The sequence below is a fragment of the Petaurus breviceps genome, unplaced genomic scaffold (assembly GCF_028583685.1).
Source record: "Petaurus breviceps papuanus isolate PSGF00001 unplaced genomic scaffold, PetGlider_PUasm1.0 138, whole genome shotgun sequence".
Lineage (NCBI taxonomy): Eukaryota > Metazoa > Chordata > Mammalia > Diprotodontia > Petauridae > Petaurus > Petaurus breviceps.
Window position 1 is genome coordinate 27,663,882 of NW_027185694.1, and position 15,324 is coordinate 27,679,205.

Here is a 15,324-nt window from a genome sequence, read left to right on the forward strand (position 1 = left end):
CAAAGGACTTTCAAATGGATTCAGAAATGCCAGGGACAGAAGTTATCAAAGCACTCCTTTCCAGAGCTCCAGCTTCATGCCTGACAATCAGCCAGGCCTTGGGGGAAGTCCTTGACTCTAAGGTCTCTTGTAATTCCTCATCTCACTAACCAGTCAATCTCCCCTTCAAATCCCAAAGAGTGCTACCCGAGATGCCTTCAGGCTGATCCTCCTCCCCCACTTTTGTGCCTGTTGCCTGCTGCCTCACCTTCAACACAAACTCTGCAGGATACACTCCTGGGAGAGTCCAGTCTTGCCAAAGCCAGTCCTGTGGATCCACTGCCAGCACACTGCTACCTCTAAAGTCTCCACAGACACTGTCCCCCCTGCTCTGCTGAAACAAAGGGAAGAGGGCAGACACTTACCCCATCCACAGTTTCTAAATCTAAACGCAGCTGACTCTGTAATGAATGCAGCTTTGGTAAAGGGATGGTTTCTATGTCTCCATAGCTTCTTAGAACTGGAAATTTAGAAGATAAACCAAGCCTTTCAAACTCTTCCTGTAGCCGTTTAAATTTATTTTCAACTTCTTCTTTCTTCTGTAATGCTAGCTGTTTGTCAGTATCTGCTACTTTAGCACGTTCCTTTGCTTCATGGGCCTCTCTCTGCCATGCATCACAAGCCTGAAATAAATATACAGACAATTTATTCAGAATGCTTGAACATAGACCGAAAAGAAATGCTGCATCTTTAAGAGATATTTATATTTATATTATATTTATGTACATCAAGTACATAATTTACATGGACCTCACAGAAGAATAAAAGAATAGTTATCATGTCAGCTGATAGTTTGTTTGAGAACAAACCCAAAGGATTTTTCAATATAAGGTAACCCCTAAAACTCCAAACTCAGTTTCTCTTTAGCTCGTTACCTGTTTTACTTGTTGCCAAGAATCTTCCCACTGTTTAATTTTCCTCTTGGCCTCATCAAGCTCCCGCCTGACTCGAGCCAATTCGCTGCCATGAGTACTTGAGTTTGCTGAAGGGCCAGTTACAGTGCTCAATATAGGGGAAGGACTAGGAGAGAAACTCCCAGTTACAAAATCCCAGATACTGCCATTGACACCATTTAAACCTGTCAGTGTAAGAAGGAAATGGAAGTAAATATATGTTTGTAAATAAATACAAATTTGTGTAGAGAGTTAATTTAGATCTCAGTCAATAATATGAGGATCAAATTATGCATTTGTAGAGAAAGAATTTGATAAAATATCTTAAAGTACAATTTCTGCTGCATCTTGTCTGATTGCTAATGAGAGAATCTATAACCCCACTGCCTGATACTCAAAGCAGAAATCCAGAACCAATTAATTTCAAAATATGAAACCACTAATTTGTATATCAAGATGCCTATGATATCACCTATGAGCCATTTCCCAGTTGCTCACCAAACTTGATGGTAAGAGTTGAGGGGCTTTTGAATGTGTTCATGTTCATATCTCAAATCAAAAGGAATTTAAGTTAGAAAATGTGAAAATGATCTTTGTCCATTGTGCAGACAGATAAGTGAATATATTCTGAACAGGTACAGAAACACAAAACAGTGTGTCTGTAGGGAAACAGTATGTCATGTTGGAGAAATGTCAGAGCCAAATCTGAAAAACCGTTGCACAACCACAGGCAGGCTTATAGGAATTTCATATCATGGACATATGCTGAAAACCCAATTAAGCTGTACTGTTCTTTAAAGCCAATTTCCCAGAGTTATCGTTAACTGGGTGGTATTTGTTGAGAATTTCTGTAGCCTCTCACAAAGCAATCCTGAAAGTGAATGCGTTTACCAGGTTAAAACTTGCAGGACCCTCAAACAATGCCAGAGGGCCAAAACACCAGAACCTGTCTATTGGGCTTGTCAAATAAAAAGAGGAGGTTGCCTGTTTTTACAATGAAGGTGGCATGCTTTCAAGTCTATGAGTTTAAAGGCTCCCTTGGTCAGCAGCAGATCAGTGAAAAGCTCTCAGGGGTGGAGGGGAGGGCATGTGTATATGAGGTATATGAGGGGATAATTAGGATTTACCTTTTTCTTTATTTTTATCCTAGGTTTCAACTTCTTGTTTAGAAGTTCAAAAGGGGGAAATAAAATGAAATTTTGAAGTATGACTAATCTCATGCTACATCTAATTAGCAAATATAGCTTGAACTATTGTTGTAAAACTTTTTTTTAACTATTATTTCGAGTGAAACAAATCAGGACCCAAGTTCTCCAACCTGACTTCTCTGCTCTTGTCAACTCCACTGACTTACAGGTAGGTTTTTCTTTTTTGTTTTCTGTAACTGACTTGTTGGGCTCACTCTTTGCCGTCTGACAAGCTGTATGATACAAGATACAAGAACACTTGTGACCATACATACAAAAACTATAGCTTTTAGCTTATCAAACCCTGACATCAATTTGTCACAAGGGTCTAGGTTAATAAGACACCTGGAAATAATTGTGTCATGAGCCCACAATAAATTCATTTATGTCATAAGCAGCTCTCAGGAAGATAGTAGGATGAGAAAAGAGTCAGTGTTAACTATGTACTTTGACCAAACATCCCACACCCAGGGAAGTTTGGTGACAACATCAACCTGAATTTTATAGCCCTGAAAAGCCTTCCTAGGATGAGAGAAAATGCGTAACCCTTTATAGGAGAACTTTTCTTTAACACACACTGACGTATGTCTTTTGAGTGTCCACTGATCATCTCCCTTTTCACTATGCACAAGAAATTAATCTTTGAAAGACTTACCTAAAGAATTATGGGAAGAGGCTGAAGTGCCTAAAACATTATGTTCTGATTTCAAATGCTGAGGCTGCTGTTGGTGAGGAGTCATAGTGGATGGAATAAGAGGCTGAGATAATGACTGAGATAAAGAACTGAGTGGGGAGGTTGAGAGAGATGATGATGAATGCAAAGATGGTGAACGGGGAAGAGAACCTGGAATATTGACAGGAGCTGAACTTCCCAGCAACCTTTGACCTAAAGGAAAGAAAAAAGTTACATCAGACTGGGCATGTAACATAGAATTATTAGAGCACCAACACATGACTCTTCTGTGGAAGTTGAAGTTTTTAGTGGTTATGATTAAAAAGGTACATACTACTACACTCACTAATGGTGTCTAACTTTTGAGGATTAGAGTACTGTGTCAAGTACCCAGGATAAATATGGATCCCCAGACTTCAGGCTCTCCCAATCAGATCTGGTGAGATAGGTTCCAGGATCAGGAGGCCTCTTCTGGATTCCTTTTTCTTACCACTGAATGTATCAGGTCCTAACATCTCCAACTTCAGTATGTGGCAGGCATAAGAGAGTAGTGCTTGGGGTGGACTAGGTAAAATAATTTTATAGTACTTTACATATATATTGCTTTTTGGAGGGCAACTGGGGTTAAGTAACTTGCCCAAGGTTGCACAGCTGGTTTTTTTTGTGTGGGCATCTGAGGCTGGAACTCAACTCGGGTCCTCCTGACTCCGGGGCCAACACTCTACTTACTGCACCACCTAGCCGCCCCTAGCACTTTATATTTTCCAGACTACTATGTACATTATCTCATTTAATAATGCATGAAGCATATTTGTCAATGAAATACTTCATAAACATTTAGGAAATATGCATGGAGCCAGTGCACCAAAAACAACTGAAAAGAGACTAGTCAATCTCCAAAATTAATGTTATTTGCTTCCTTTGATTCCATTTGTAGCACAACTTTCTTAGTAGCTAAAAAACCCAAGCCACCCAGTGATAGCAAAACACTTCTTAGTTACAGAACTCAAATACAATTCTGGTTAGGAAGGAAAGATGGTTTTTAGCCACTTTGCTTTAAAAGCACTAAGTTCTGATTTTTCCAGGTTCTCTGTTGGCTTTGCTGATCATTCATTAAATATAGGTCAGGTAGGTAGAGGAGAAAAGTTACAGGTTCCTTTGAAGGAATGCTATTTTGGAATAATGGAGGTAGGGGCTTTGGTGAAACTATTAGCAATTTCAATCATCATGAACTCAATGTCCAAGATATACTGATTTGGCTAATAATAAGTGGCCAAAAAGTCTATATGCGAAAAGATGCTCCAAAGAGTAATGAATTTTGTTAAGTCACATACACGCTTTTAATTTACAAACAATTCTGATTTCAGTTTCTACAGTTTCTGAGAGATTCCCTTCTCTTCTTCCTTGTAAAATGGAGAGGGAGCACTGAAGAAAAAGATCTGGACTGGGAGTCAGGAATCCTGGGTTCTAATCCTGGTTCTGCCAGTAATTTACTCTGATCTTGGACAATTTACTCTCTCTCAGTTTCCTCTTTATTAAAATGAAGAGGTTAGACTGGATGGACTCTAAGATCTCATTTAGCTCTGATATTCTCCAATACAAGCAGCAACTACTTACTCTCTGGGGCTTTATGGTTCTGAAAGTCTTTCACTGTTAGTCTTTGAGATGAAAATAGGAAAACCATGGTGACCTCTACAGAGGTCATGCTGAGATTTGTTCTAATGAGGCCAGCACATGCCTGGCTGCTCACCTGTGATGTTCCAGTGGTGTGATAACTAAGAATACTCTCATAAATGGTATATAGAAAGGTCCTGCCTTAAGCAAGGTACTGTCATATCCTTTCCCCACTTCCATGGAGAAATGACTGAATCCCTCTATAAAAAAAAGATGCTAAAGAGGTCTATAGAAATTTTGGTCAAGAAACAAAAGGAGAGAAACCAGTAGGGGGTCAAACCACTCAAGCAGATTTAATTCTCTGGAAGAACCCTGAATCAAGAGAAAATGAAAAAGAATGTTCCCTCTTATTTAGGGATGAGACTATCCTAAAGGCAGAAAGATGAAGGAATTATAGTGATAGATTGCAAGAGCTGTTCTTCTTGGATCAAAGTTCTATCAGAGGTTTGGTGCTTAGCAAAAGAAAATACATTGGAAAATAAGAAAACTCACAAAAGTCTTATCTCTAGAATCAGAGGAAAATAATAGTATCATAGGACTTAAGAGATGGAAAGAACCATAGAGACTTAGTCCAGGGATTTTTAACCAGAGAATTATGAAATTTATAAAAAAAAATTTGTTAACTTTAATAGAATTAATTTTCTTTGTAATATTTTGTGTTTTATTATACTTAAAAACCTATTCTCAGAAAGGGTCCATAGGTTTCACTAGACTGCCAAAGGAGTCCATGACATAAAAAGCCTAATTTGATTTAGTCCAACCCCTTCATTTTACAGATGAGAAAATTGAGATCTGGAGGGGTTAAGTAACTTGCCCAAGGTCATACAGACAGTAAGAAGCAGAGCAAAATTTTAAATTCGGGTCCTAAGAATAATTTCCTTCCCAAGAAAAAATGATTCATCGATTCAATTCATTTCTTCTGTTCTGGCATAACACCACATAACTTTATTAAACAACACTGTCATACACTCTCTGGTTAATACAGATCTCCCCTTATACAAAGAATATTTTGTTGTTGTCTAGTGGTTTTCAGCTGCATCTAACTCTTTGTGACCTTGTTTGGGGTTTTCTTGGTAAAGATAGTGGAGTGGTTTGCCATTTCTTTCTCCAATTCATTTTTCAATGAGGAACTGAGACAAACAGGGTTAAGTGACTTGCCCAGGGTCACAAAGCTAGTAACTATCTAAGGACAGATTTGAATTCAGGTGGTTCATGACTCCAGGCCTGATGCTCTTTTTTTTTTTCTTTTTGGAGGGGGGGAGGTAAGGCAATTGGGATTAAGTGATTTGCCCAAAGTCACATGGCTAGTTTTTTTGTGTTAGGTGTCTGAGGCCAGATTTGAACTCAGGTCCTCCTGAATCCAGGGCCAGTGCTCTATTCACTGCACCACCTAGCCGCCTGATACTCTATCTATTGTGTCACTTTACTGACTTATAAAGAATCTATAAAGAAAGCAGACCTTTCTATATATTCTATGGGGACCAAGTCTTTCACCTTGAGCTTGTGGATCTCATGGAAAAATCCTAGTGTGTTAGTCTCCTATATACTGGAACTTCTCAGTTGAAAGGAACCTAAGAAATCACTAAGTTCAACTCCTTCATTTTACAAATTTGCAAAATGAGGTTCAGATAGGTTAAGGAATCTGCCCAAGATTACAAAAGTAAATAGTAGAGCTAGGATTTAGACGCAACTCTCTGACTCCACCAGACTCAATGCTATTTCAACTCTACCATATCCCTCTATTCCCCCTACTCCAACCAGCCCTGTATTTTACAAAGGATGACAATTCTACTAAGGATCCAAGACACCCTTCCCAATTGTGAAGATGTTTATACCTCTGGATAGCACCTACCTCAAGATGGGTGTCAGCAGAACATCCTGCTGACATGTCTCCTTGGCAAAAGCCATTTCGTAATTTGCCTTGGTACCCCACATACCTAATCCTGAGCCTACACATATGCTGATAGAGCTGCAATCTCATCAAGAGTATAACAGTCATCAGAATGAAACCTACCCACACCTTCTCAAGATGTGGAATTGAAAATAACAAATAAGAGACAAGAAGGATGTTTGAGGTCATATAGTCTAATGTCTAACCCTTCATTTTAAAGTTGAGGAAACTAAGGCCCAAAGAGGTTAGGGCTGACTTGCCCAAAGCCACATAGATTAAATGGAATAGACAGGGTTGGAATTTAGGTTCTCTGACTGCAAACCTCTTCTTATTCATGTCCTCCTAAAAACCCTCCACAGGAAGTCTACCCAGAGCACTGAGGGACTAAGAGGTCTCTTGACATTATCTGGGCCCTAATGCTGCACACGGATTGTCTGTTTGTTCTCCCTCACTTTTGTAACATGATTAACACACCTGCTTTTCCAGTCACGCATCTCTTTGATGAAATGTTTCATACTATTTTTGCACATAATTAATCACTGATAATGTTACAATCTATTTATATTCACCATACACATATCTTTTGCCCTTTAAGTAACCTATACTTTTAATTAACAGAGATTTTGGTATTCCATCATTTTCAGCCATTAAGCAGCACCAGAAGAACACTCAGAAAGATCAGGTTTTGTTTTAGGGAAAAGCCTGGGGTCACTGAAAATACAGTGCAATTTCTTAAATGCAATCCAGCTCACTCCATTCCTCCTATTCAAGGAGCCTAGAACATTGTTCACAGACAGTATCTATTCAAGATGTATGTACTGATGAGCCAGATATACAGGTTGTCTAACTGCATGTCTGGACAAGAGGCATTCTTCTTCTACCTGGTTCTTCCTGAGTGGACAATTAATTGAACTCTTTTCAATAATTATGAATTTTATTTAGTAGGCTTTGCAATGGTCTAAGGCTTGATGCAATCAGCATAATGTAATCCATAAACAGGAGAACTTGGAGAATTTATAGAGAATCATTTTTCATCTTGTGCTGGCCATCTTCTATGACAGTGGTGATCTCCTTTGGTAAGTATACATCTCCTGTTTGATACCTTACTTAATATTTATTAATAATTAGAGGATAGTCAAAATTATTTCTGTTGCAGTAATCAAAGAATTTTTTATGTTCTTAATATATGTGGAGGAGGTAGAGTGGTAACCCCTGAGCTAAACTGATATGCTTCTAGAAAAATAAACATCATAAAACAAAGCAGAAGAAAGGTCCTGCCTGAAGCAAGGTCTTGTCATATCTTTTCCCCACTTCCATGTGAATAAGTTCTCATTCAGAAGGCACACATATGTTCTACGATAGCAAATTAAGAAAACTCAAGTAGACATTTTGTAGAATCATTGATTTTCAGAGTTGGAAGAGACTCTTAAGTCAATATACATGGAAAAGAATTCGTCTACGACGTGTCCAGCACAAAAAGTCATCCAGTCTCTGCCTGAAGAACTCCACTGAGGGGGACCCCACTGTCTCCTAAGGTAGCCCATGCCCCTTCTGGACAAAATTCATTATTGGGAGATTTTTCCTCATAACATGCCTAAATTTAGCTCTGCATTTTCCACACATTACTCCTACTTACATTTTCTGGGACCAAAAAGAACAAGTCTAATATCTCTTCCAAGTGATAGCCATTGTATTCCCATTAGGTTTCTTTGAGACTTCACTCTCCATGCTAAATATACTCAGTTTCTTCAACTCCTTACATGGTATGAAGTCATTCTCTTTCACCATCCTGGACACTGTTCTGAACATTCTTCAGCTTACCAATTTCACTACCTTAAATACAGTACCCAGAACTGAAAACAATACTAGATGTGGTATAGCCAAGCAGCTTCTTAGAAGTTTGGTCTCTCTAAATACAGACTAAGATCTCTCTGCCTTTCTTAATTTTCATAAAAATATTCAATAAATTTAATCTAGCAGTTCTAAAACTGTCCTATTCATGTATTTTCTAGAACTTCTTTCTGCTCTCTAAAACTTCTTCACTACTCCTACTAAAAAAAAAAAGGCCTTCCTTTGTAACAAATAAATCCATATACTGCCTGTGTCTGTAATGTCCCGTCACTTCTCTGTCAAGAAGTGGGAAGCAAGATTCACCATTGGTCTTGTGCAGTCATGCTGCTCACTGCACTGATTACAGTTTTAAAATCTTCCAGAGTTGTAGTCCTTTACAATGTTGTAGTCACTGTATAAAGTGTTTTCCTGGTGTTGTTTATTTCACTATGCATAAGTTCATACAACCTCCCCCAGATTTCTCTAAATTCATCGCTTTTATAATTTCTTATGGTGCAGTAATATTTGATTACATTCAAAGATCATGATTTGTTTGGCCACTAATTCCCCAGTTAATAAGTGCCCCCTTAGTTTCCAGTTTTTTTTCCTATTAAAAAAAGTGCTGCTATAAATATCTATGCTAAATATGGGCCCTCCTTTCATTGATCTCTTTGAGAGTATATGCCTAGTAGTAAAACCACTATAACAAAGGGTATGCACAACTTAGTGACCTTCAGGTTATAGATACAAGCTGCAGTCCAAGATGAGTGGCTCAATTCACTGCTCCATCAACTGTGCCAGTCTTCCCACATGGCCTCCAAAAATTGTGTCATCTTTGTCCACTATATAAAACAGAACTTCAGACTTGTTTTAATTTGTACTTCTCTTACAATTAATGATTTGGAGCATTTTTTACATATAGTGATTAACATCTTGTCTTTCTTCTTTTAAAAACTGTTTATTTATAGGATTTGATCATTTATCTATTGAAAAAAGGAGGTGGGGGAATTAACTGTTTATATAGTGCCTACTATGTTCCAGGTACTATGTTAACTACTTTACAAATATTATCTGATCCTCACAACAAGCCTGGAAGTTAAGTGCTACTATCCTCATTTTACAATTGAGGAAACTGAGGCAAACAGATATTAAATGACTTGCCCAGGGTCACACAGGTACTAAGTATGTGAGGCCACAGTGGAATTCAGGTCTTCCTGATTCCAGGTCCATCACTCTCATCACTGTACCACCTAACTGCCTTACTTGTTCTTATATTCATAATATATTTGAATCAATGCCCATGTGTCTTGGATATAAGAATCAGAAAACTGTGCTACAAAGATTTTCCCCAGTTAATTGGTTTCCTTCTAATTCTAACTGCAATGATTTTGTGCAAAAATTTTTCCCATACTCACTGTTGTGAAAATTCCTTTCCTGATCCTGTAATCTGCTAATATCAGTAAGCTTACAAGTATCTTTTTAGAAGTGGCAACTAATGTCTTTAATGGAGAAATGATAAAAGCAGCCTTTTCAGTAAGATCAGAAGTAAAGCAAGATGGTCTATTGTCCCTACTGTTATTTATATTTGTAGAAAAGCTAACAATAGCTAGCCGTGTGACCTTGGGCAAGTCACTGAACCCCAATTGCCCTCCAAAAAGCAAAAAAAAGAAAAGCTAACAGTAGCAGTAAGACAAGAAACAAGAATGTTGTAATTGAAATTGTGGAAAATGATAAAATAGACAAAATGAAAACAAAATTATAGCTTTTGGTGAATGATATGATGGCTTACTTAGAGAACCCTAGAGATTCAACAAAAAATTAATTGAAATAATTTCATCAAAGTAGTGGAATATAAAATAAGTTCACAAAACCACTGCCCTTTCTGTATATTATTAACAAAACCCAGCAGAAAAATAAATTCCATTCAAAATAATTATGGAATATATTAAATATATGTTATATTTTACTATGTTATATATATATTAATATAATATAGAATACATATGATATATACTAAATAATATATAAATATAATATATAATAATATTATTATATATTAAATATATAAAAAATAATTGGGAATCCACCTGCCAAGACATACATAGAAATTATTTTGGTATGTCTACAAAACAGTCTTTACAGAAATAAAGATACATTTAAATAACTGTAGAGAGCAACTGTTTATCATTAGACTGTGTCAAAGTAATAACAAAGGCAATACTATAGAAAATAATTTACATAACAATCAAACTATCAAAGAGTTAGTTTATAGAACTATGCAGAAAAACACAATTCTGCTGGAGGAACAAAAGGTCAAGACTCATAAGGAAAATAATGAAAAAAATGGGAAGGAAGGGGGCACAATAGTACCAGATCTCAAACTATACTACAAAGCAGTCATCAATCAAAACAATTTGATACTGATTTTAAAAAGTCTAACTATGTCCCTCCTTCCTGCTCAATAATCTTTAATGCCTTTACTGCCTCCAGGATTAAATATAAGCTCTTCAACCTAGAATTAAAGTCTCCCAATAAGCTGGTTCCAGCCAATTTTTTAATGCTGAATGCAGATTACTCTCCTTTACACACTCCAAGCAAATCTGGTCTATTTATTGTTTGCCAAATTCAACAGTTTCCACTTTTGTGACTTTGTACACTGTCCCTCAGGCCTAGAATGCACTTACTTCCTCACCATTAGCTTAGAATCCTTAGTTTTGTTCAAGGCTCCACAAAGGTGTTACCTCCTACAGTAATAAAAGTCTTTCATCATCCTCTTTGTTAAGTCTTGCTCATTCCTCAAAGCTACCTTGTATTTACTTATTTGTGTATATCTTATAACTCTCCAACAGAACATAAGCTCTTTGAGAGCATGGGCTAATTTTTTCATGTTTTGTGTCCCCAGCAGCTAACATAGAGTGTTTTATACATGGCAGGGATTTAATAAATAGTTGTCAAATTATAGCACTATCAAACTGAAAGGCCTATGGAATTCGAGTTATGTTAAAATATTAGTCAGTGATATGAATGACTTCACTTAGCTGACTTTATTATCTAGGACAAAAAAAACCTCACTATTTATCCCTTTATCATCCTCCTTAAATAGCTAGTCTTTCTTCCAATTCAACTCCAGCAATTCTTTCTCTCTTCATCGTCAACTTTGTTAACTGGACAGAGAACTATACAAAGCTTCCTAATGTACTGGCCCAGATTTAAAAAGATACCTGCATTTGCGAGTGCCAAAATAAGAGAAGAGAGGACCTGAGATTCTATTCTGTAATTACTGAGCAGAACTTAACCCCCAGGTTAGCCTATAAGCCTGGAGTTGCTATTCTCCCAGGTGCTGGAATGCTTGGGGAGACGAGTATTCTTACAGAATTGCTAGTTTTGTCAGATGCTTCACAGATTCTGGAAATTGTCTCTGTCCCACAGGCCTGTATATTTTGACCATTAGAATTTTGCAGCTGGTGGGAAAATGAAGATCTCTTTGACTATATGGCTTCTTGACTTCTTAACCAAATGGAGACCAGAGCTAACGATGACAGGGTATGAAACAGAGCCTATCTTCTGCTATTTCTATGTGGTCCAAAGACTATAACATTATTATGGGCTTTTATTTCCCATTATTCCTGTTTGCCCCCAGCTTCACCATCCCCTATTCCCTGAAAATAAGCTGCTGGGAAATTACATATTCCATGGTGACTCATCATTTTTGTTTTTGTCGTTCAGTCATTTCTGACTCTTTGTGACCTCATTTGTGGAGTTTTCTTGGCAAAGATAATGGAGTAGTTTTAACATTTCCTTCTCTTGCTTATTTTACAGATGAGGAACTGAAACAGAGTTAAGTGACTTGGCCACAGTCACACAGCTACTAAGTGACTAGGGCCACATTTGAACTCAGGTCTTTCTGACTCCAGGCGCTGTACTCTATCCACTGCACCACCTAGTTACTCTCTCATACTAAAGTTCAAATAAAAGGAATGTACCTTTTTTTTTTTTTGGAGGGGGGAGGACAGGGCAATTGTGGTGAAGTGAGTTGCCCAAGGCCACATGGCTAGTAAGTATTAAGTGTCTGAGGCTGGATTTGAACTCGGGTCCTCTTGATTCCAGGGCCAGTGCTCTATTAACTTCGCCACCTAGCCACCCCTAAAGGAATGTGCCTTTATTGCTAGTGCTAGTAAAAGCTAGAATTCTTCCCCTTTCTAAATATGGCTGGTCATCCCAAGCAGTCCTACTTCTTTAATGGGAAGGATGGCAAGAAGTGATTACAGAACTGAGTGAAGAAAATAATTAGGTATTGGTATTTGGTTAGAAACAATTCAATAAAAGGGAAGGGCAGAAAGTCTGGAGGAAGCAAGAATACATAAGTTGCAAAGATGCTGAGAAAAATAAGGGGGAGAGAAGGTAGAAGAAAAAAAATGTGGTAACTGAAAAAAAGAGAGGTTCAAAGAGGGGGATACGAAGAATCTGATTTTCCATGCACACCAAACATATACCACCCATCAATGATGGAAAAAAAGATGAGAGCTCCATCCAGAGAGGAAAAAGGTAACATTGAAAAACCTATTGTATTAGACTATGATAAGAACAATTCTTAAGAAGAACAATTCTTACTTGTTAATCCAAGGTCACTGGTTTCTTGATCTTCTAGTTCTTTATCTAGGGATGCAACATTTATATCGCTAAAATGTAGATCTAAAGCAGAACCTGTTAAACAAAATATCACATTACCTACAACACATCTAAGCCATTTATTAAAAGGCTGTGTTTACTCTATTCTTCAAATTATCTATAGGAAGATTACTTCCTAGCAATCAAATGTCACACAAAAATTAACTCCTTGTGTCCCAGATAGAAGCTTGTTTTTAAGGTTTTCAAGATGGTGATATTAAAAAAATTATGGAATTAGAGAATATGGGAAAAATTTGAAATAGAAAAAAATACAACTCTGTTACTTACTTGATAATTGATTCAAAGGTATCTCCTAAACTGATCTTGAAAAATTTTCTCAAAACCCAGCTTGTCTAATACAAAAGAGCGACTGAACTTAGGCAATATAAAAATGGGCCCATAATTTTTCTTTAATCAGCTTTCAATTCCATAGAAATTCACCATTTTCCTCTTCCCAACCAACAAAGGCAGTGAAGCCAAGCATTTATCATAACAGACTTGTCATCTCACTGAGGATATGATCCACCTAACATTTCACATTTCTCATCATGTGCTGAAATGTTGATCATTTAATATATTCCAAAACTGAATGTAAATTCTAGCACATGATTTCATTCTAATGCATTTTCCATCACATCTGCATAAAACATAAAGTAGTAATGTTACTCATGCAAAAAAAAAGTTATAAACATTGCTACCTTGTTGACCATTAACTTAAAAATTCCTGAAAGTGCCTAAAAATGAAATCAAATGTTGTCTTACATGCAAAAAAAATTTTAAAAGAAATACAGCTATCTTGTTACTAACTCCTCCTGCAAAATGTCTTCTTTTGAACTCTCACCTTCCTTTTCCATTCTCAGAGTTACCAGAGTCTTCTGGGCCCTCACTGATAAAGCTTGGATTATAATAAACAGCTGCTCCTAGCTTCTCTCCACTTAAATTCATTCTGCACAGATGAACAGATTATTCTTTCTAAAATTTGCTACTAATTTCCTTGTCCTCCACCCTAAAATAATTCCCCCACTGCCTACTACATCAATCTCAGGTTCTCTACCTGGTATTATTTCCTTCTACTCTTCAACATAACATTCCACTATAATCGGAATAGTCTCTTTACTGTTCACCACAAAAATCATACTCATTCCTACTTTTGTGTTTTTGTTCATTCTTTTACTCTGTCTAGAATCCCTTCTTCTCCATCAATCCAAATCCTATGCTTACTTCATGGTCTCCCATCCCCTAAGATTCATTCTACCTCCTTCCATAAAGTAGTCTTTTTTGACTACTCTAGTTCACCATACCTTTGCTCATATATAAATTCCTAGAGCAATGACAGTTTATACCATACAATGTAACACAATTACATATAGCCTTAAAATATTCTTTAGGTTTTTCATTCAGTTCTGTTGTGTTTTCCCAATAAAACCATAAGGTTCCTGCAAACAGGAACTAGGAATTCTCATATCCCTTGAGGTACGTATATCATTCCAGAGCTGGTCAATTAGCGGACTATTAGTAATTTGCAGTAGACTTGAGTTGGTGTATTCTCCATTTAAAATAAACTTGCTTTTATCCTGCCAGAGTTAGTTAATATGGTGGCTTGGTTTTCCTGAACTCCTTTTAAAAAAAAATTCCTTGTTAACTTGTTGGATATGTAAGAGCTATGTTACAGGCTATATAATGGCTTCTTGGATAAGGGATAGGTGAGAAAGACACTGGAATGAAATAATGTGGTTTTTTTAATCCATAATTTTTTTTTAAAAACTTGTTTTATACAATTTTTTATTTAAAAACTGAGCAAGCTAGAACCAATATCATTTGGTGTTGCCAAGGACATAAAATAATTCAGATTGCAGGTACTGGCAAAGTAGAAGATTGTAGCCTAGTCTTTTAGATGCTGTAAATTCCCCAAAGGAGCAAAGTAAAATCCTAGAATCTGAGGGTGTAGAGTTAAAGGGTTACAGTATATGAGGAGAGAAAGGGAGTAGGGAAATACTCAAAGTACTACAAAAGCATATATTACCACAGTTTCTAGCATTGCTTTGGCTAGTTACCCTTTCCTAATCAAAAATGTCCAACTCAGTCGTCTAGAAGATGTTTTATTTTCTGTGAAAACATCTCTGATTTTATTTTAGCATAGATATTAATGAGACTTTATAGAGCAGACGTATAGACTTCCTACTTTCAGTTACCTCAAAACTTTTTTTCCTGAGCTAGAAAATAAAACTAGAGGAAAATAACAATATCCCTAACCTAAGGAATGGGGGGTGGTTCTTAACCTTATTTTGTGTCATGGACTCTGGTACTCTGTGAACCTTATGGACCTCTTCACAAAATAATGTTTTTAAATCCGTAAAATAAAATGCATAAGATTATAAAGGAAACCAACTATATTGAAATACAGTTATAAAAATATTTAAAAGATGAATTCATGGATTCCAGTTTAAGAACTCCTGGCTAGAGATAACA

At 36.8% G+C, this 15,324-nt stretch overlaps 1 protein-coding gene across 1 annotated transcript in view; it reads right to left on the reverse strand.

Moving 5' to 3' along the window:
• The window catches only part of UNKL (unk like zinc finger), a 122,893-nt gene that overhangs the window by 4,927 nt on the left and 102,642 nt on the right, over positions 1–15,324 (reverse strand). The window contains 4 exon segments of the mRNA XM_069108776.1: positions 405–662; positions 915–1,117; positions 2,775–3,005; positions 12,799–12,891. Of these exon segments, the coding sequence (XP_068964877.1) occupies positions 405–662; positions 915–1,117; positions 2,775–3,005; positions 12,799–12,891 (785 nt within the window).